At 47.9% G+C, this 21,366-nt stretch overlaps 1 protein-coding gene across 10 annotated transcripts in view; it reads right to left on the bottom strand.

The window, feature by feature from the left end:
• Pax2 (paired box 2) overlaps positions 1 to 21,366 on the bottom strand; it is a 91,631-nt gene that overhangs the window by 47,761 nt on the left and 22,504 nt on the right. For all 10 annotated transcript variants that reach the window (XM_021205069.2, XM_029540064.1, XM_029540034.1 and 7 more), the window contains exons 5-6: positions 1,831 to 1,916; positions 93 to 212 (exon numbers count right to left, since the gene is read on the bottom strand). In XM_021205069.2, the coding sequence (XP_021060728.2) occupies positions 93 to 212; positions 1,831 to 1,916 (206 nt within the window). The remainder of the gene's footprint in view (positions 1 to 92; positions 213 to 1,830; positions 1,917 to 21,366) is intronic.

The following is a 21,366-nucleotide window of genomic DNA, read 5'->3' as shown; positions in this document are numbered from 1 at the left end:
AGCAGCTGCGAGGCTGGCCTGCAGAAACCGGAGCTCAGAGTCCAAGGACAAAGCATGCAAAGGGGGGAGCCAGAGCTCATCCCTCCTCCTACCTTCCTCGCGTTTCCTCTTCTCACCGTTGGAGCGAGGAATCCCCAGGATCCCGTTGATGGAGTAGGATCCCACTGGGTCGTTAGAGGCGCTGGAAACAGGAGGGGAGGCCGTGCTGGGAACTGGATGAAAGGAGGAGACACTATCAGGAGAGCAGTTGAGACTGGAGCCCCAGGCAGGGACCGACAGGCACAGAGGGCAGAAGGAAGGACAAGGAGCTCATATCCTCTTCCTTCTGCGGAGGCTTGAGGGAGGAATCACTCCCACAGACAGACATTGCAGGCTGTTAGCCCAGCCTGGGGAGAGCGGTGACCGGTCAACCCAGGCCTCCTCTGCCACCTATGGCATTTACTGGTCCCTCAAGCCCCCTCCCCTCAAGATGGATGTAGTATAGGCTCAGAGACTGCCAAGATTATCTGACTGGGAAGCAGTTCAGTGATCTTCTGGATGGCACAGGACCAACTGTGCCCTCTGGAGCCAGTCTCTTCTAATCCCACCTAATCCAAAGGTTGGGCAAATCCTTTGAAACAAACCCCAGCTCACTGCTTTTCTGTCTCCTGGGTGGAGTCTTTACCAGCCCCGATTTAAAGTCTACGGCTCCCTAAGATCTTACTCCCACACTTGGGGAGACACAAGCTGCTCTTAATGTCCTTTAGAAGCAGTGATCTCTCCCAGCTGCTACTGGTCTTCAAATCACTGGAGAAGTTTCTAGTTCCCTCTTAGGGAACCAGCGAGTGAACCCATTCTCTCTGCTATGAGCAACTCAGGTATCTGAGTACAACCCTCCCTCCAGCACACTAATCCAGGCCTGGGGAAACATGGCTCCTGATGACCCCAGCAGTGCTGGACCAGTCAATTCTATCTCCTGCTGCTCAGGAGGGAAGGAGACCAAGAGGAAGTCACTGCGCGCGCGCGCGCGTGTGTGTGTATGTGTGTGTGTGTGTGTGTGTGTGTTCGTGCTCTAGTGAAGGTTGCAGCAGGAGTTCTGGCAGGCCTGGGTTGTATCTCTGAGATCCCACGGAGGCCTACGAGGTCCAAAGAGGCAAAAAGCAACAGAGAACAACATGAGGCAAGGCCGGGCATGTAACAGGGAAAAGTACCTACCATGCCTAAGGTTGTGGGTTCCATCCCTTCCTCGCCAACACTTGTTTTTAAAAGATCTACTTTAAAAATGTGTGTGCACGTGTGTGGTGTGTGTGTGTATGTGTGTGTGTGTGTGTGTGTGCCTGAAGAGGTCAGAGCAGTATCAGATCCTGGAGTTCCAGGTGGCTATGAGCCTTGCCTGGTGTGGGTCCTGGGAATCAAACTTAGGTCCTCCATAAGACCAATGCACATTCTTAACTGCTGAGCCACCTCTCCACCCCATCCCCCCCCTCCAAAAAAAAAAAAAAAAAGAAGAGAAGGTTTCTCTAAAAGATGAAGTAAAAAAGTAAACATGAAAGAGTGTTGGACGTAGGGAAGGAGACAGAGGGAGATCAGATCAGATAGAGGCTGGTGGAAAGCTCAAAGAGAAATGGCGGAGGTGGGGGGCAGGAGGGGAGGGGAAGGGGAAGGAAGGAGAGGGGAGACACAGACTGGAGAGGCCCTGTGGGAGGCACTGAACTAATACCACCAGAGAGACCGTAGGAGGGAAAGGAGTGAGTGGGGACCATGGACAGCCCTGGATCTCCCTGGACTAGGCAGTTCCCAGGGCTCGGCTGTGTTTTCTGAGTTGATTTCCCCTTCCCTGAGCTCTCTTACCGATGGTGTGGCCAGGGGCAGTCACTCCCGTCCCTGCCCCATCTGGCGTTGGATGGAAAGGCTGCTGAACTTTGGTCCGGATGATCCTGCAAAAGCACCACAACATTGTCACATGCCACATGCCACATGCCAGGCCCAGGCTTCTCCTGCTGGCAGAGGGACCCTGCCCAGCCTCACTCACCTCACCCACCTGCCCCTGCCTTCCCACCCTCACCCACTGCTTCCCTCCTGTCTGCTCTGCAATCCACTTAGCACAGCTCTGGGCAGGTATGGTCTGCACACTCTCTGGTGCCCTGAGTGCCAAACTGAACAGCAGCTTGAGTTTGGGCAGCAAGGATTAGGGCACAACCAAGTGGAAAACTGTCTTTTCCGTTTCTGAGGGGTGGGTGCAGAAAGAATATCTTGTATGTTGTATGGATGCATTACCTGTCAATTAAAAAAAAAAAAAAAAACCTATGGCCTGTAGGAAAGTGTAGAATAGAAAGAATTCAGGGATAGAGCCAGGCAGGGGAGAATTATCTGGAAAGATGTGACAAGCCAGACACATGGTGCCTGAGCACGGGAAATCAACTGCATGGTAGAATTTAGGTTAAAATAAATGGGATATTTTACATTATGATCTAGTCAGAGAAGAGCCTGGTTATATTGTCAAGGTCTTTGTAAATATGTTTTGAGACTAAGCCTTATTTCTGGGAGTGTGGGGCTAAGAGGAAGAACCTGGCTTCGTGGTCTACCTTCCTTCCTCAGTCACATATGTATCCCCTAGTACCAGGAACCTCTGGGTCCGGAGGTCTTTTTAGCCTGCTTTCCAACCAGGACCATACCACAGTCCTCCAGAGGCCAGGGAAGGAACTTCCTCACACATTGCAGCAAGGAGAGAAGGCAGAGGGCAGGGACAGAGCCATAGGTGACTCCACTACAAACAGCACTTAGTTCCTTTGCCAGGCATCAGGCCCCACACAACCTGCTCCTCATCTGACTGGCTTACAGCTTCTTCTTCTTTCCTACGGGTCTTGCTTGAGTCAAAACTTCTTTACGAGACTTCTTTTCTTATGGGACTAGCTAAGGGGCGCCTTGTATACCCCCAGGAAATAAAGGAACCAATCAAACCTTCCCAGGAGGAGTAAACCCACCTTGCAAGAGTCCAGAAAAGCTTAGCACAAGAGACCGAGCCCAGGGACTGGAGAGTGCTTTCCTATACAACCCCAGACCTCCTACCCTGTCCAATTCAGTTTGTTCTTCCCCACAGGAATCCAAGTTCACATCTCCCATCCAGGTTTGTTGCAAGCTGTGAGTCACTGGGCTTTAGCTTTTACTGATCACTTATAGGCACATAAATAGGCACTTATACAGGCATATTCTTCCAATGCTGGAAAGTTGGGAGGGGAGATTTATATTTAAAGAATGCCAGGTATCCCAGGGCAATGGGGGCAGCTGGTATCAGAGGAAGAGCCCATCCCTGAAGGTAGGATACTGAGGGAAGACGTGATTGAGAAGGAGCCCGGCATTGACCCAAAGCAGAGCAGAGCTGAATGGGGGAGTTTGGGGGGCACAGAAGGTAGTAGAAAGTACACCAGGCTGTATAAGGACAGTGCTGGTTCCTGTCATTAAGAAGTCACATTAATCACTTTGTCTTTGTCCTTCCTTTTTCCAACTTAAGAATAAAAGGCTCACAGGCACACAGCATCTCCAAGGTCTCCGAAAAAAAAAAAAGTTAACATGATTCTAAGATGAAAAAGATAATGGGGGGGGGCATTATACACAGGTGCTGGAGAGGGTAGAAGATTAGTGGGGAAGCCAAGGGGGAACACAAGGCAGGGGTTGGTGCCTGGACCCACAGCCAGAGGTAATGGAGGGGTGCTCAGGAGGGAGAGGAAGTAGGGTTGAAAGGTTGCATCAGGTGGTACAAGCAGCCAGTTTCCACTCATTCAAATATTGCACATCGCTATTATATATGATCCATAAGACTTGTTTACTTTTGTTAATTCTCACAACTTTCAAAATAAATGCTATCATCTTCATTTTGCAGATTGAAAACCAGAGATGACAAAGGTTAATGATTAAGGCTTCCATAGGACCACACTACCAGTTAGGGTGGCAACCCAATTCAATCCCTGAAACTTGTGTCTTTCTGCTACTTTGTCACCTTCCCGCGTCACATAAGAATCAATCCTCAGAGGTCTGAAGCCATGAGCAGTGATTGATCCCAGGAAGCTAATGCGTAGGCATAAGGTAATAACAAGCAGGTTTCACAAAAGCATAGCATTTTTGAGAGTGTGAAGGCAGAGAAGCAAGGAAGAGTAGCCAGGATTCCGTAACTAACCTGAGTGAGCCATGGCCCTAAACATTCCTGTGCCACTGGAGGCTCAGTGGTACATGTCGTTCTAAAGGACAGGGATGCAGGAAGGTGAGTGGCTTAGGAGGAAAGTGTGATGTTGTCTCTGGATGTGTGGGCTGGGAAAGTCCAGGCATAGCTGGCCCATCTAGACAGAGTTTATTAGCAAAGGGTATGGAACAGTATGGTAGGCTGTTGTAGTGGCCGTAGGTAGAACCAGTGTAGGTCAGGATGGCCTGACCTAAGTGGAGCGAGGAAGACACGTTAAGATTTAATCTACAGTGTCAATGGTGACGTCAAAGAGTGCAGGGGGTTGGGAATAAGAAGAGACATATATTTGGGGGCCAGGGTAGCCATTAGTGACTTTGAGGCGAAGCATCTGAGCCGGGCAGTTGGAACAGGATCCTGGCAGAAGAGGTACAGGGAGGAGGGGGCAGGGCTCTGAAAGATGACCGTGGTGTGGAAGTCAGAGGGTGGCCCAGCAACCACAGATGTAGGAAGGATGATTCAGGGCAGGATAAAGAGTACCAGAGAAGAGGAAGAGAGTGAGGTTGTCAGGAAGACCATAGAAGATGCAGAGCAGAGAAGAATAATGGGGAACTGGAGTAGAGGACTGGGACGGAGTGAGCCTGACATGAGTGGACCTTCAGAGAGAAGCCTTCGCAGCTTTGCAGTCTCAGAGTCAGGAGGAGGAGGAAAGACCACAGCAGCTGAGAGCAATATGGCCTCACCTTCAGGAAAGTTTAGAAGGATGCCAAGCAGCTGTTCCCACACAAGCTTCCAGGGTCTGGTGGACCTGCAGTGGCTCTGCTTAAAGGCTGACAGGTTCTGGTCTAAGGAGTTCCAGGGCTGGGGCTGAGGACACAGATAACAGGACTGGCTGGTGGGGTTCCTGTCTTTATTACCAGAGCCTCTGACCCCCGAGGCACCGATACAGATTTAGCGGAGGCATCCAGTGATGGAAAATCGCTATGCCCTGACAGCAGCTTGGTGGTGCATGGGAGAGAAGTTGGGCAGGGTGTCTGCTATGAGTTATTAAGGCTTTTGGTGTCCATCCACGACCCCAGGCAGCGGGCACCTGCCAGGTCCCGGAGCTGATCATAGGGAATTTAAGACTCAGGATCGTGAAAACCCTCTGGTTATCTATATCCCTCCGACATTCTGTGCTCGCCCCAACGTGGAATACTCCCGCTTCCTATCCGAGCAGGCTTGCCAACACAGGATGCTCTTTTCTCTTTCTGTCAGTGAGAGCTCCTCCTGCTCAGTGCTTTATCCTGTGCCCAATCAGGGACTCGTGGGATATGGTGTTTCCCCAGGGGGCTTTGTACAGCTAAGGGAATACGGGGCTTTGTTTGTTTGTTTGTTTGTTTTAAGATTTACTTGTTTTCTTTTATGTGTATACATATCTGCCTGCATATGCGTATGTGTACTTTGTACATGAATAGCATTCATGGAGGACAGAAGAGAAGATTGGACCCCCCCTGGAACTGGAGTTCCAAACAGCGTGAGCCACCACGTGCATGCTAGGGAGCAAGTCTGGGCTCTTTACACGAGCACCCAATGCTCTGAACCGTTGAGCTATCTCTCTGTCCCCTGATTTGTTCTTGGTTTTGTTTGTTGTTTTGAAATAGGTCACCTATGTAACCAAGAAATACCTCGAAGTTGACGCTCCTGCCTCTCAGGTGCCTAGTGATAGCAGTTTAGGTGCGTATGACCACACCTGGTCTAGTGAGGGGATTTGGGACTTAACTCCAGGCTTGGTCACCTGAGTCAGGATCCCAGTTCTGTTCCCTGGGATGGCGTTGGGCATCTCTCATTCCTTTATCTGTAAAATGAGATAGCACTACTGTGTACTTCGTAGGGCCGTGGTGAGGGTTAAGAAGGTAATTCACGTAAAGTGATTAGTATGATGTTTGGCTGGTGAGTGTTAGCTGTAATAATGATGTTCACACTTGTGTTATTATCCCTGTGGGTGACCTCTGTGCCCAGCTGCTTTCCATTTAAGGGCTGAGCCAGGTACAGGCAGGAGTCCTCCCTTCTCAGTGCGCCCCAACTGGATCACTGAAAGTAGTACCTTGGAAGAACTGGAACAGATAGGGAAACACACCAGCAGGGGCACGGAGCTTGCAGTCAGAAAGACTTCCGGGAAGACAGACTGGGGACTGGTCCAAGTTCCACCTGCATGCTTTGGGAAGGACCACAGAGGACTGGGGGTGGTGGTGGCAGGTGTGTTGGGAGGGTTTTAGAGCAAAGGGGGATGAAGCAGGTGGTAAGGTCACTTCCTCTTTTGTTAAATTCCCAGGAGACCTCCACTTCCTCCCACTGGGAAGAACAGAGCAGCCCCAGGGGCCTCTGTGAGACAGACAAAGGTATGTGTGAGTATCACAGCAAGCCACTTAAATCGGCAAAGAGAGCTCAGCCTTCCACTGGGTACTCAGGTTCCTACTTGATCCTTCTGCCTCCTTCTCTTCCTTCTCCCATTGTTTCCTCTGTTTGTCTTCTCCATCTCTTCATCTCTGCCTTTCTCTGCCCCTCTTTCTCTCTCTCTCTGTCCATCTGTCCGTCTTCTTGCACCCTGAAGTCCCACTATGGCTCTGTGAGTTTATCGATTCCTGGGAGCTGGGGGAAAGGGAGAGGTAGGGCTAGGGTGCCGGGCTCAGGGATGGAAATAGAAGGCTATAAATTATTTGTGACAGGAAAGCAATAGTGGCAGAGTGCTGAGCACAAGTCCTGTGTCACTATTAGATTCCTTTTAGCCTGATGACACTGTAAAAAAGGTTAAGTGTCTGCTGGAATCGTACACCTGGGGGGCCGGGTTGGCCTGGGAGCAGAACAAGCCACTGAGAGCAGGTATATCAATTCTCTAGGCCAATAATATTCCTCTCATTGATCGCCACGCAAAGTTCAAAAATCTCATTACAGCCAGGCAGACCGGGAACTTTTTACAAATCAATAGAATGATATAATGTATGTATACTTAGTACAAATGTATCTATTCATCTATCCATCCATCCACGGTCTGCCTCAGGGTTTCCAAGTTAGCCTACCCATCATATTATGTTATGTTATGTATGATACTATATTGCATTATATTATATGGTAATAAATGGTGTGCAAAAACTTCCCCTCAGGTGGAAACAAGAAGCAGTCCTATTAGCATTGAGATGACCTCAGACAGCTCACCTTGGAAGGAGGAAAGCTTAGGTTGGTCAGGATTACCAAGAGAGATGCTTCCTCGCACAAGGCTCTAGAGATTAAAAAGCACTATGAACTGAATCTTTCCTGTGTGAGAGGCAACGGTCTGAGTACTTCAAACATTTCCTTTGCTCTGTCCCCCCAGGAACCCACCTTGCAGATGGTCATAGGCCATCTATTCATATATGGCAAATCAGAGATTTGAATTCAACTAGATGAGTCCCAGGGCCCATACTGTCAACTACTCTGGCCTACTGCTGCCCAAGAGACTTTCAAAAGCACCAACTCACCAGCTTCTATAGTCTGTACCTGGTAGTCTGTTCTTAGAGACAAAGGTTAAGAGACTCCCCTGAAACTCACTATTCCTCACCAGAATGTGGGAACAATGACAGTTGGAGCCACCTGCTGAGAATATGTAGAGACTGGATCTCCAAGAGTGTCCTCATGGAATCTTGTTCACTGACTTGGAGCCAACTGTCCTCCCCAACTTTGGAATTGTTTCCTCAAGGAACAGCAGGCTGCCCTTGAGCCTGGTCATATCATTGCTTTGCTCAAAGAACCTTACTAGTAAAATGTCAAGTATTGACACCCGTGCCCTATGTACATGTATAAACCAGTGTAGACTGCTCCACTCCAGAGTCTATAGAACATACTGAATTTCCAGGTTGCAATCTGTAAAGCAGGGTGGGAGTGTTTCAGACTGGCTAAGCTGTATGCCCACTGAGCCAGCTAACCAATAAGAGGGTGGGGTCTCTGCCAGTGACTTTAAGCTGCCTGGCTAGTATAAGCTGGATCATTCTAAAAAACAAACTATACTTGCTTCAGCAAAGGATAGTTTTTCCAACAAATGCAGGTGATTGCTTCATTTCTACTCTTTGGGCAATGCCTATGTTGGGCAAGTATCCCCAGCTCATCCCTGAGGTGAGCCAGCCTGGAACTTTTCCTAGCAGATCCTCAAGCGAGATGTCATAGATCACCCAGGGAGCTGCTACCCCTCCTGACAGGGTGCTTACCCCAGAGGGCCTAATGGACCTGAGTAACCCCTTCATATAGATCGGAGACTGAGATTTACCGTCTCCTTACACAAGGACCTCAGGACATTCTGCCCCTGGCCTCCCCAGTGGCCACTTTGAAGCACTCCATGCACACGCTCCCTTGGTAGGCTCTCCTGCCGTTTGTATAGTTTAGAGCTGTTGTCCAGGCTCGTTCAGTGAGTTTTAGTTTAAACAATGGGAATACCAGTGAGGTGAGTCAGGCCATTCTTTATAGCTGAGAACAGGCCATTCCAACTAGAACAGAAGGTCCTCCCTCTCAGGATGTCAAGAGCTCTTAGATTTGCATATATATATGTGTGTGTGTGTGTGTGTGTATGTATGTATATGTATACATATATATCCATATATTGAGACAAAGAGTGGTGCTCATATAATCCAGACTCACTTTGTTTTTCTGTTTTGTTTTTCTTTTTGGTTTTTCAATACAGGGTTTCCCTGTGTAGCCCTAGCTGTCCTGGAACTTAACTTTGTAGACCTCACACTGGCCTCGAACTCAGAGATCTACCTACCTCCACCTCCCAAGGGCTGGTACTAAAGGCATGTGCCACCAAACCTGGCCCCAGGCTCACATCTTAAACTCAATATATGTGTGGCTCAGGCTTGTCTCATATTCTTATTCTTCCTGCCTCCGCTTCCCCAGTGTATGGACTGTAGGTTCGCTCAGCTAGGAGTTATGCTTAAGCTCCGAGAATGGCAACCCTTCCAGAAATTGTGCAGAAAGATGCCCTCAAATGACTGCCCTGGAGCTCCGTGCATCAGAATCCCCTAGGCTGTTGCCTAAAATGCAGACCCCTCAGACTCTCCTTGCTCTTGGTAAATTAAACATTCTGAATTCTATACTCTGAGAAGATGAGCCCAAGCCAGGGTGTGTGGGAAGCACCTGCTAGTTGGGAGTAGGAGACTCAGGAGTGGTCCTAGTGCATGAAGATGGGCCCTTACTCAAATTTCAGGCCACACCACCCACCATCTGACTCCAACCAGCAGCCACCAAAATTCCAGAAACTTATCATATTCTCTGTAGAGACTAAACTCCAGGTTAAAAATAAAAACACTTCAAATTTTCAAAATAGTTCTCGTGCTTTCTAGGATGATCGACTTCTGTTTCCTGGACACTATGAGATTTCCTGCACCAGCCTTCTAAGACTAGCATTGAGGGTAATAACCCTCCCACTGTGTGTCCCTGAGAGCCCAGACCAGACACAATTTACCAGGTTAGATGGGCCACGGGGCTGGCCCGAGGGGGCAATAGTGATGGTTTCTGTGATGAACGGTAAGCATATGGATTGATTTCACTTCAAGATATGCATAGGTTTAAAAATTAAGGGGCAATGTGTTTAACTAACCATTTGGAAACCAGTCTGTAGTGCATGCCAAGCCAGAGCGTGACCAGACTGCCTCCTCCTGTCACTGGCCCTTCCCTCGTCTGTCAGGGCTTCTGGCTGAAGCTGGGGTCTACCAGCTGTTCACCCCATGGTCCTGCCTGGAAGAGGCTGGTGGCTCGGGGACTGCCTGATGGTAATCGGTCCAGTCATAGGCTTACTACTACAGTGAGTCTCCCCTCTGCTCCTGTCTGTCCTCCATAAGCATGCTGACATCCCTCTGTAAGAAGAAGGAAGCCTGCAGGGGCATTGGGCTTTCTGGTGACTGCCTGGCCTCTCTGCCTCTAGCCCTTATCACTTCAGCTACTCATGGATTAAAAAAAAAACCAATCCATCCATCTCTGTCCTGAAAGAATAGGATGTAGCTATACCCTACCTCTTCCTGTTATGGATAGAGTCTGAGTTTCTCAGCTAGCTTTCAAAATCTTTCCCACGTGCCTCCTGCCCCCATAGCTTTCCAGTCAACCTTTTTCTGTTCCCCTTGTCCCCGCAGGGCCCAGCACAGAGCTAACTCTTTCCTGGCTTACTCAGTTTATGCTGAATCCTCCCAGAGACTCAGTTCAGCAAGGACAAATGTCATAATTCTTTTTCTTACCATCTAGCAACAAACAAGACCAGCTATAATGTAAGAACTTAATAACTATCACATTATTAATATTGTTGAAACAGAAGAATCTTATGCGATACCGTGGGCTAACATATGCTCTGTATGTACCAGGCATTGTCAGAAGTACTTTATGTGGAGTTTAAAATTTAACTCTTGACGAGTATGGTGGTATGTGCCTTTAATCTCTGCACTCAGAAGGCAGAGGCAGGTAAATCTCTGTAAGTTCAAGGCCAGCCTAGTCTACCTAGTGAACTCTAGGACAGCCAGAACCATGTAGAGAAATCTTGTCTTGAAAATAATAATAATAAAATAAAATTTAGTCTTTGTGCACCTGTGAAGTACCTATAGGTACCTACGAATATTACTATCCCTATCCTTTAATCTGGAAACTAGAGATCGGAAACGTTAGCTAACTTGCCTAAGTCACACTCTGTAACAGACCAGAATTTAAACATGGATGTCCCACGTTAGAGTCTACTTCATTAGCCACTTGTTAGAAAAAGTTTAGTCTTACCAAGAAAAAATCAAGATCCAAGTCTAGACCTCACTAGAAGAGCTACATAGAATAGCAGGTAAAGTCACACGTCTCATTTGTTTTAAAGTCTTTACTTTTATTTATTCCTGTGTGGAATGTTAGTGTGGAAGTCAGAGGGAGCAGCTGCCAGAGCAAGTTATCTCTTTATACCAGCGTCTCTTTGTTTGACGAGGGTTTGGGGGTTGAATGCAGATCATCAGCTAGGGCACAGGTACCTCCACCCACCTGACCACCTTGCAGGCCCCTATCATTTATTTTGTATTCACTATAAAAGAGACACAATACACAACACACTTTCTCACTCAAATCCTAACCACAGCTCTATGAAATAGGCGTGTTCTCTATTCTACCTTAGAGCCAACAGTGTGGCTAAGCAGCTCACCCAAGGTCACATTCCTAATATCAGATTGCTTTGGACCCAAGCCTGTGACTTCAATATCTGAGGGCTGTGTAATATGATCTCCTCTGGTAACTTCTATATTAATAATGCTTTGTGTCTATTAGCTATTTGAGCAGGAATGATTTTCTTCGTCTTCCCACATACAACTGAGCGAACATCTGTAGGTAACTAGCAGGGGTTACATGTGGCTGTGATCTGAAACATGCTTTCGTCTCCCATGCATGGACCATCGCTTATTTAATAAGCATTGTGTCCGTGTTACAAACAAACCATAGTTTGCAAATCGTGTACACAGTCCCATGATGATCCTGCATATAGATGTTTCGCGGCATCTACGTTTTAGAAACTATTTCTGTGATGAGCGCATCTTTATATTCATATCTAATACATTGATCTGAGATTTATAACAGTGAATATACTTATCAAAAGCAGCTTCATGAATATCTGCCAAGTTATGCCTGCTTCTGTTAAACACATTCAGCTACAGTGAAACCCATCGATGTTCCCTTTTCTGGGTGCCTGAGTCTCGCACATCACAATCCTGTTTTTTTCATATCAGTCCGTGCGGCAGTATTGATGTGCATAAATGTGCATTTGTATACCTGTGTATCTCCCCGTCTGTGGCCAGAATGGGATGGGGGTGGGGGATGTGGAAATGAGAGAATTATTAAATGCCAAGTAGATGTGCAATAAATTCCATTGATTTTATAAACTCCAACTTGTCTTCAGTCCCCTTCCATTCTTTATCCTGGAGGCATTGCAACAAAAACCTATTTTAAATACCTTGGCCTCCTCTCTTCCCCTCCCCAAAAAAGTGTCAATATTTTATTTGGATTTTTAACTTCGCTCCATAACAGTTGTTTGACCTCCTGACTCGTGCAAGTCACATAAATTCTGGGACTTTATTCGGGAGCCATGTTCCTGCTATTGAATAAGCAATTTGGGAGGGTGAATTAATGACTTGTGCTGTTGCTGGAAAGTCCCTGAAGAAATATTAAAATTGCTTGCAGACTGAATCGATACTCAGTGAACACCCAGCAAGAGAGGGCTTCAGCTCAAATCCGGCCACAGAGGCAGGAGTCAGAGGGGAATTCCTGCACCCAGCTTGAAGAGCTCCCCCAACCCCCCACCTGTCCCCTTCGTCCCTGCAGCTCTGTCATTTCCCATAACAGCGAGGTCTTATTAAACTCTGGCAGGGATGGAGCTGATTTGTCCTGTCTCAGGAAGCAGGCTCTGGGGACAGTTTACTCTTTTAGTAGCAACCAGAGCCTTGAGGCTTTATCAGAAGTGATGGTCTAGATATGTCCACCTGCTGGACGGGGGCGGGGCTCTGTCCCGACAGCTGCACTGAGCTTGGGGACACTGTAGCTCCGACTGTGTCCTGCAGCGTGTGCTGAGGGTTGGGCGTTTCAATGCTGACCCTACCTTTGTATGTTTTACCAATGTTTGTCACTGCTCCAAGGGCCAGCTCACCCCTGCCTTTGTGTGCGGGTGGCCTGTAGGACGGAGAGCTGGAACTGTGCTGTGGGTTAGCATGTGTGACATTGTGTGGACGCATCCCAGCAACTGGCCTGAGGTTTGTTTTGGGTTGTGGTATTGTACTGAGGCGGCTGTTCTTCCTGTAAGACTGGGTTGGAGGAATTTGAGTATTGTTGGGTGGCAGTGTCTGTTTCTGCTTTGAATAATTGTGTTCATTGATCATATCTGCATCTCTTTATTCATAGTGTATGTCTCAGAGATTAGGTTAATGGGTGTCTCCTTGGTGACGTGGGCTGAGTGATGATGCTGGATCTGGGTGGTGGTCCTGTGACTCGGTAATTGCTTTAATGGCCTTCTTCTTCTAGTCGTGGGTGAGAGGGACAGTCCTGCTTTTTTTGACCTTCCTCTGGCCTAGTCATTTGTACTGCCTCTTTCCAGAGAGAAAATTCTAGAGATGCAGGACAACTATCCTCTTGATGATGAAGTGTACATGTCTACTCTTGGCCAGGAGAGTTCTGACTTAATCATACGGGTTCAGGTCCTGGTCTTGCCCTCCCTACATCTGCCTAGTCCAGGGAGTGAAGGCCAACACTATCCCTGTGTAAAGTCTACTTCCCAGCTGGAGATCAGGAGGATAGACTCCCATAAAGCTCCCATCCCAGTGGGCGCACCACCATGACCTCAAGCTCCCAGAGTCCCGGTTCCTCTCTACACTGTGGTGCTCCCTCTCCACTCTGTGGTGCTCCCAAGGCATCTTTTCCCCCACCATTTCCAGATGATGTGGCCCAGTAGAAGACAAGTGTCACAGAAGAATTACAATTATAGGTGTGACCTTCCACCAGGGTACAGGGGCCATGCTCTAAGCTTAAGTAAAGATTGCAGCAGGGCACAAGACTGAGAAGAGATCACTCTGGTCTGTGCTGTCTTTGATCCAAAGTAGATAAGAACCATGGTGTAGTTGATAATAAGCACATGGGCTTCAGCACCACTCCTCCGTGGGTTCAAAACCTAGGTCTGCTACCTAGTCTGTGTCTTTGGGTAAGTTATTTACCTCCCCTGTACTCTGATTACCACATCTATAAACAATATGCAAAGTGCTGTGGGGTTGTTCTACAGGCTTACATAAATTAATACATTATCTTACTTATACTGCCTTACTGTAGCAAGGACTGATTAGCTATGAATGTGATGATGGTGATGATGTTGGTGATGGTGATGATGATGACTTCAAACGCTTGCTGGGTAAAACAGACATGAGATTGGCCAAATGTGAACAAGTATGCAAGTATGCTAATGCATATAAAATCACAAGGTCAATCAAGAGGTGTATTGTGTGTTTTAAAGAAAAAAGTATAGAAAACTGCAGTTGGGTACCACTCCTCTGGCTGTGAGGTGGGGTGGGGTTCCTTCTCCCAGGCTGTTTAGACAGTGCAGGGACTGGGGGTTGATAAAGGCAACAGCTGGCTCTGTTCTAATGACTAAGAAAAAGGGAAGATGGCAACCTCGTGTAGGTTCACAGAGAACTGAAAACACTCTGAAGGTGACTTAGCCCCCACAATTCCAACTTAGCTGATTTTAAATTTTTCCTAGGGCTAGGGATATAACTCAGTGTTAAGTAACTGCCTAGTTTATACAAATCCCTAGGCTCAATTCCTGCCCCCTCCCACTGATTTACCTTTATAATTTAAAAATATGTATATGGCCCTTTACCAGCTAATTTGACTGATGGATATCCAAAAAGAGGCTGGAGAGACGGCAAAACATTTAAGAGCACATACTATTCAGGTGCTTGCAGAGGATCTGAGTTTAATTCCCAGCGCCCACATCTGGTAGCTCACTTACAGCTTGTAAGTCCAGCTCTAGGGGACCCAACAGCTCTGGCCACCAGGGGCACCTGCATTCCTATGCACACACCCACACCCACACCCACACCCACTTATACACACATAATTAAAAATAAAAGAGATCTTAAGATATCTGAGAAGTAACTGGTTAGGCACTTGAGTGTGGCTTTTCAGGGTTCACTGAACTGACAAAGGTCACTGAACCCAAGGGGGAAAGCACAGGACCAGGTCTGAGCTCCATTTCACGGGATTTCCCATAGGGACGCGGCATCCTGAGTTAGGACAACTCTGGTTGTCACCTTGTTCTTTCTGGACACAGGGTATGTCACTGTCCAGTTACTTTGGACCATTGTACCAAATAGACAAAACCCGAAGTAATTTGACTCCCTAAATTCTTTTCTTAAAATATTTTTCCCTCAGTGGAGGTGCTAACTGTAGTTACGGGACCCCCCACCCTCCCCAGAGCACCCAGCTACAAAGGACCACACTTGACGGGTATGGTTTGAATTCAACTATTCGCTTGCTCCTCTCCTTCATCCTTTCCTCCATTTTCTTGCCTTTCTTCCCCCACTCTTCCTGGTTGCCTCCCTTCTCTCTCCCCGCTATGGTATTTAAGAACCAGGAAAACTCTCACCTGAAAACTTCCCCACCGATGTCTCATTTATCTCTTTTAAAAAAAAAATTACAAATGCAAAGAAGCACAACTTGGGAAAATGCCACAGAGCCTGGAAAATGCCAACCTCCAAGTCCTCAAACAACAGCCAGCTCATCCCGGAAGAGGGCATGGCTGTGCACATGTGCACGTGCACACACATAGGCACACATGGATACAGGCCGGGCTTTCAAAGTGGACAAAGAGGCAAGCCCTTGACTAAGTCTATTCAGTGGTCTGAGACCTGAGTCACAGAGAGTCTCCACTGGCTGGAAAACATAGTCAGCTCCCTTCCTGAATTCAGTTGGGCTCACAGGATACCGTGAACCTTGTGAGTACTCACGATACTAGCTCATAAAGATCCTTCTGGCTCATTGATCAGGCTTTCTTCTTTAACTTTTTGTTTTTCTTTTGTTTGTTTTTAGACAAGGTTTCTCTATGTAACCCTAAGCAGGCCTTAATTTCAAGATACTACTGCCTCAGCCTCCTGAGTGCTGGAATCACAGATGTGAGCTGAGAGACCCAACCCTTCAAACCTTCTTATTTAAAATGCTTCAGTGCTATACACATAGAAACCAGAAGACACATATTGACAAAAGCTAAAACTAAAAATGCATACTTGATTATTACTATTGCAATAAGAATAGTACATGTATCGATTCCTTAATATTGGCTAGTTGCAATTCTAAGTAGATTTATGGTGGGTGGAGGGTGGGTGCGGGTGTGTTCATTTAACCCTCATGAGAGCCTATAAGAGGGTTAAGTGATTAACCCGACCTTATATGACTAGGGAAACTGAGGTACAGAAAGGATAGGAGGTTAGCCAGACTCAAAATATGGTGATTTCTCCCTGGAGCCCCACCCTTGCATTGTACCACGGAGCTTTATGTGACTTGCTGGGCACACAGGAGGTGCTTAGCGAGACTTTTGAATGGGTGATTGGAAGGGTGGGCGAATGACTGCTTGTGTCTATTAAGGGCTTTCAGATGACAGATTCCCTAGTGGGAGCCAGGCCTGATGGACAGCTGAAGGTTATTTGGATGGAGCCTCTTTCAGTATATCCAAAGGCTGAGCTTGTCCAGATACACACTGCTGTACCCCTGTGCCTGGCCCAGACTCCCTTTAAATCAGAAACCAAACCCAGTGTATCTAAGATACTTCCTAACCACCACACTTTGCTTCCTAGAATATTTTCCTCTGAAATAGGTGTTTCCCGGGTATGCTGGTTCTGTGCCGGAATGAAACTGGAGAAAGCCAATCAACCAGGTGGACATGCTAAATCACCAGATCTTTGGCATCCTATGGACAGCTAACATAGATGATTGACTAAAGTTTTTTGATTTTTTTCTTCCAGATGTTTGGGCGTTGCCATGGTCATTAACCTGCTTGTCAGCAAGTGCTCATTGCATTCCCAAGATACAAGTGAACACTAAAGAGGAAAAGAATAACCCAGAATAAAACAGACTAAAGAGGGCGGGGGTAGCAGTTGTTGCAAAGTTCAGGCAAGCAGGCAGTGTTCCAGGAATGGGTTGTTGCCTTGGAGAACCATTATAACATGGATCCAGCTCACAAGAGACTCGTGTGCTTAAAGACCTTTAAAGGCTCTCATGCGGCTGTATCCTTGACTGGCTGCAGAGCAGCCGTACCAATCAGATTCCTGCATGGGGAGTGGATGGATCAATCCCAGAATCCAGCACAGGGAGCGGCCTGCCCTCTCTCTACACTGTCAGGGTGCCTTGGGCCTGTGGACTCAGGCACCCGGATCCCACCTACTGTCAGTCCAGGCTGTAGATTTTGCAAAGCTTGGTATAAATCTACTTTGTGACTTTGTACACAAGCCCCTATTTGTGATTTAACACTCTGCCTTTTCCAGTCCCTCCTACTTCTATTTCCTTTCCCTCTCGAGTTTTAATGCTATTTACAACTCCCTTACTTGCGCCGCACCGTAGCTATTTTTCAGTGTCTCTAACTGATATACCCAAATGATTTTTCTTACCTAGGTTTTTCTCTCCTCTCAACTTAATTTATGTGTTAGTAAGCAGGAACTCATAGCGCTCCACTCAATAGCATTAAGGGTTTCTGCTTCCATCAAAGGGATCATGGTACTAAAAGGCTCATTTGTGGGGGCCATTTGTTCGTTCTTACGAGCCACCAGCTCTCTTATGTGTAAGAGGCTACATGCGGGCGGGCAAGCATGCATGCACAATGTCCTTCTCGGTGTGTCTCTGTGCTCCACTACCCTGTGCCAGAGCCACTTGGAATTGGCAGGAAGGACCCAGCAAAACCATGATGTAGATAGCAGCTGACCATCCTAGCACTGGAGAGAAAGCCGGACTGTAGGCCCTCCTTTCCTGTGGACATCTTTGAGTTCTTTGAGGAACAGTCTTGTATATGACTCCAAACCCTCCCTCCCACACTTTTTTTTTTTTTTTTTTTTTACCACAATTGCAAGGGAGGCTTATGGTAACATTATTCACAAACAAGGGTTTGTTTGTTTGTTTGTTTTGGGGGTACTATTCTTACAGTAGGAAGGTTAGAAATCCAAGAAAACGCTTCCCTACATTAGTGGGTTGTCTATTGCCTTTTCTCCTCTTTAACTCTTATGGTAATGTCTCCTCATGTCTAGTTGTATTTGACCTTGAACTCTGGCCTTCCCCTTCACAACAAAAATTTGTTGCACAGTGGACAACACCTGCAGAGTCACCTAGCCTGATAGGCCCAGAGCCCAGTAGCCAGAGGGCCAGAGCATCGCTCTACTGGAAATAAATCCCATTGTATTTGCATTTTAATTTTCCACATAAACAAAGGCTCAGAGTACTCGCTTGGGCAGCATCACTGGACGAATTTAATTAGAAATGAAAAGTTTATAGGGCCCTCTTTAATGCGATTAATGCTCAGTTAACATTTATCACATCCGAACGCCGGAATCGCCTTTTCTAACCAGCCACTAGCCATGAAATGAATTTCTCTCAACTTTTTTCTACATATCCTGAGAGGTCGTCTTTTAAGAAGTCTGCATGACCTTCTGGAGTGTCTCCCTGGGGTCAGGAGTTGAGGTAATGGGAGTGGAAGAGGAGGCAGATGTTATATGTAGGATAGAAAGTGAGGGTGACCCCTGTATCTAGAAGGGACTGGACTAGAGCCAGAGCTGTGCCCTCTGCAGGAGACCAAGCACCAGGCCCAGAAGGCCAGCTGGAAGCCTTAGAGCTGCCCTTCCTTGGGATCTTTCTGTGGCCCCACACCCAGCCAGGGCAGGGCCAATCAGTATCAAGGCATCCGGCCCTCCCCTCTCACCTGCTGTCTTCCTTCTGCTGTCTTTTCTCTCTCACCTGGGAATATGCCAGGTTTTCCCTCCCAGGAGCACGGGGGGGGGGGGGGGGGAGGAACCTCCTTCCCTCTGGCTTTCCCAGAAGTCAGACAGTCACAGTCACAGTAAGTGGAAGTCAGCCTGCCCTTAGAAAAGCAGAGGAGTGGGGAACATGACACCTCCGTTGATCCCCGGAGGAAAGGTGGCCTCTCTTATCTTATCAGCTTCTCCTCACTCTTCAATCAGAATCAACTCCTCACTCTTCAGTCAGAGATTGGCCTCTCCTACCAATCCATCTAACCCACAGAGGAGGGAGGACCTTGGCGGGCGGGTGCACGACGATAGCCCGATAACCATCCTGACCTTTGGTCTCATCTCTACACAGGCTGCCTCTGAGGTTACACAACCAATGCTATGGCCACCAGTTCACCTAATGCCACATTCAGGTGACACGCTCACCTCCAACAGAGCCAGTTTGAACTGATCTCACGTGGGCCCATTCTCGAGATACAGGCGTGCTCACTAATTGTGTCAGAGCTCTTTGTAGACCTGACCTGATCCTTAGCTATGGACCCACCAGGACATCTACTGTCCCTTTGACCCTGCGCCCTCTGGGTAGCATTCAGTAACATCCCAAACAAGCAGACTAACCAAGTGATGCCAGGGATTGTTCTTGCTTTGGGGGATCAAACAATCCTGCGAGCCAGAAGTTTTCTGAACAAGCAGACCACCGGTTCTCGCTTTGACAAGACTTGACTTCTGAGATGTCCCCACAATGCTAGGCCAACTCCCTAGGCTATGAAAGCCAGGCATAGCTAGAAACCACCAGTCACACAGAGGCCCATCATATTCTCTGAGGACAACACAAGGAACCATGGAAGTCAGACAAAGGCTGGCAGAGTAAGGGCAGAATAAAGTACTTGTGCCTGACCATCTCAGTGATCCATCAGTTCCAACGCTGTTAGCAACCCTCCTGAGCTCCTTCCCTTGCCTTGAAGGTATGGGCATCTGAACCCTCAAAGATCTCAGGACCAAGAGGGAGCACCGGAACCAGGAAAGGCATCCCCAGTACTAGCTAGCCATCATTTGCTTGAGCTCTTTAACATCCTTCCTGCTCTCTCTTCCCCGTCCCTACATCCTTCCTCATGATTCTCTGCTGTGCCTGCAAGGTGAGTACTGCTTGCTTTCCAGCCAGCTGCCCTGCTGCATACCTTGCCAGGAACTGCCTGGCATGTCCCCCCAGCTTTCTCTGCTCCATTGCAGAGGGAGCTCACCATGATCAGGTCTGCCTAAAAGCATGCCTAGCAGGAAGTCTGGAGCAATGTGGCCCGAAGCTCTAGAGAGCTCCATTGTGGAGCCCGAGAAAGCAGGGATTACCCTGCCTTCTTCTTGGCCCCTCTCTCTCTTTTCTTGGGCCTGCCAACGGCAGCACAGCCATTGCCAGGATATGCAGAATGCGGAGGGGCAGGTGGCCAGAGCTGTATCCATGTTCCCATAGCTGACTCTTAGAAAGAACCAGGAAACTCTGACCTTGAGAATTTGCCTGCAATGTCACTTCCTCTGCCCCACCCTCACGTCGGAAACATCTCCCCAGCTGGCTTCTCCTTTTCTCCTTTGTCAACCCTGGGCTTCTCAGAATGCCACCAGCCTGAACAACCAGCCGCCCTGGGCACTGACTTTCTCCAACCACATCTAAGATGTTTCAGGGGACCAAATGCCCTTATTTGGATTGTGGCGCTCTATCTCCCTTCTCAGCTCTTCTTGCCTGCCTTGTGCTCCATCCCCAAATACCATGCAGGCCAAGGAGGCTGCCAGACCGCTTTAGCCTCTCCACTTCTCACCTCCTCCGTCACTCTTGTACTCTGCATCACACCTGCTATGATGCACCCTTCCTCATCCGGGACTTACCCGCTCCTCCTCCAGCTAGAAAGAGCTCTACCATCTGCCATGGGCATCCCAGAAGCTTCTGTATTAAGGTGTAGGGGAAAAGTTGGTTCTCTCACACTTACTTTGAGGTCACAGCTCTTTCCTAGACCAGAGATCAGTGTGTAGAGTTACACAGACCAGAGGTCGCCAACTGCTGCCCAAGACAGAATCGGACCCAAAATGCACTGCTCTTGGTTAGCACGGAGTTGTTAAAAATTTGTCTTTTGGGGTCCTGCAAGATAACCCACCAGGTAAAGACTCTTGATGTACAAGCCTGAAAACCTGAGTTCGATGCCTAGAACCTACAACTTTGGGGGAGGGGCTGGAGAGGTGCCTCCGTGGGTAAAGAGTTTGTTGTGTAAGTATGAGACCCAGAGAATTCAGGTCCAGGTTCCCCAAACCCACATGATGCTGAGCAGGAGCCGTGGCCCATCTGCAGTACCAGCCCAGGAGGCAGAGATGGGAGCCCTGGAGCTAGCTGGCTAGCAAAACTGGTCATATCAGCAAACTTTGGATTTGATGGAGATACCTTTTGTCAATGAATAAGGTCGAACACTATGGAGGCTGTTTCCTGACATTAACCTTTGGCCTGTGTGCACATGCACATATATGTGTGCATGTGTGTGCCTGCACATGCACATATACACACATACACACACACTGTGCACAAAAGTAGGAAAGGGGTAGAATGAAAAGGATAGAATCAATCCCCAAAAGTCATCTTCAGATCTCATCACGCACACATGCACACTCACACATGGAAAGTGTAAAAACCATCTCTGTATCTCATCACGCGCACATGCACACTCACACATGGAAAGT

Source organism: Mus pahari, chromosome 1 (genome assembly GCF_900095145.1).
Source record: "Mus pahari chromosome 1, PAHARI_EIJ_v1.1, whole genome shotgun sequence".
NCBI classification, from domain to species: domain Eukaryota; kingdom Metazoa; phylum Chordata; class Mammalia; order Rodentia; family Muridae; genus Mus; species Mus pahari.
Note: the sequence above shows the minus strand (reverse complement) of the source record. Positions and strands in the feature narration are given on the sequence as shown.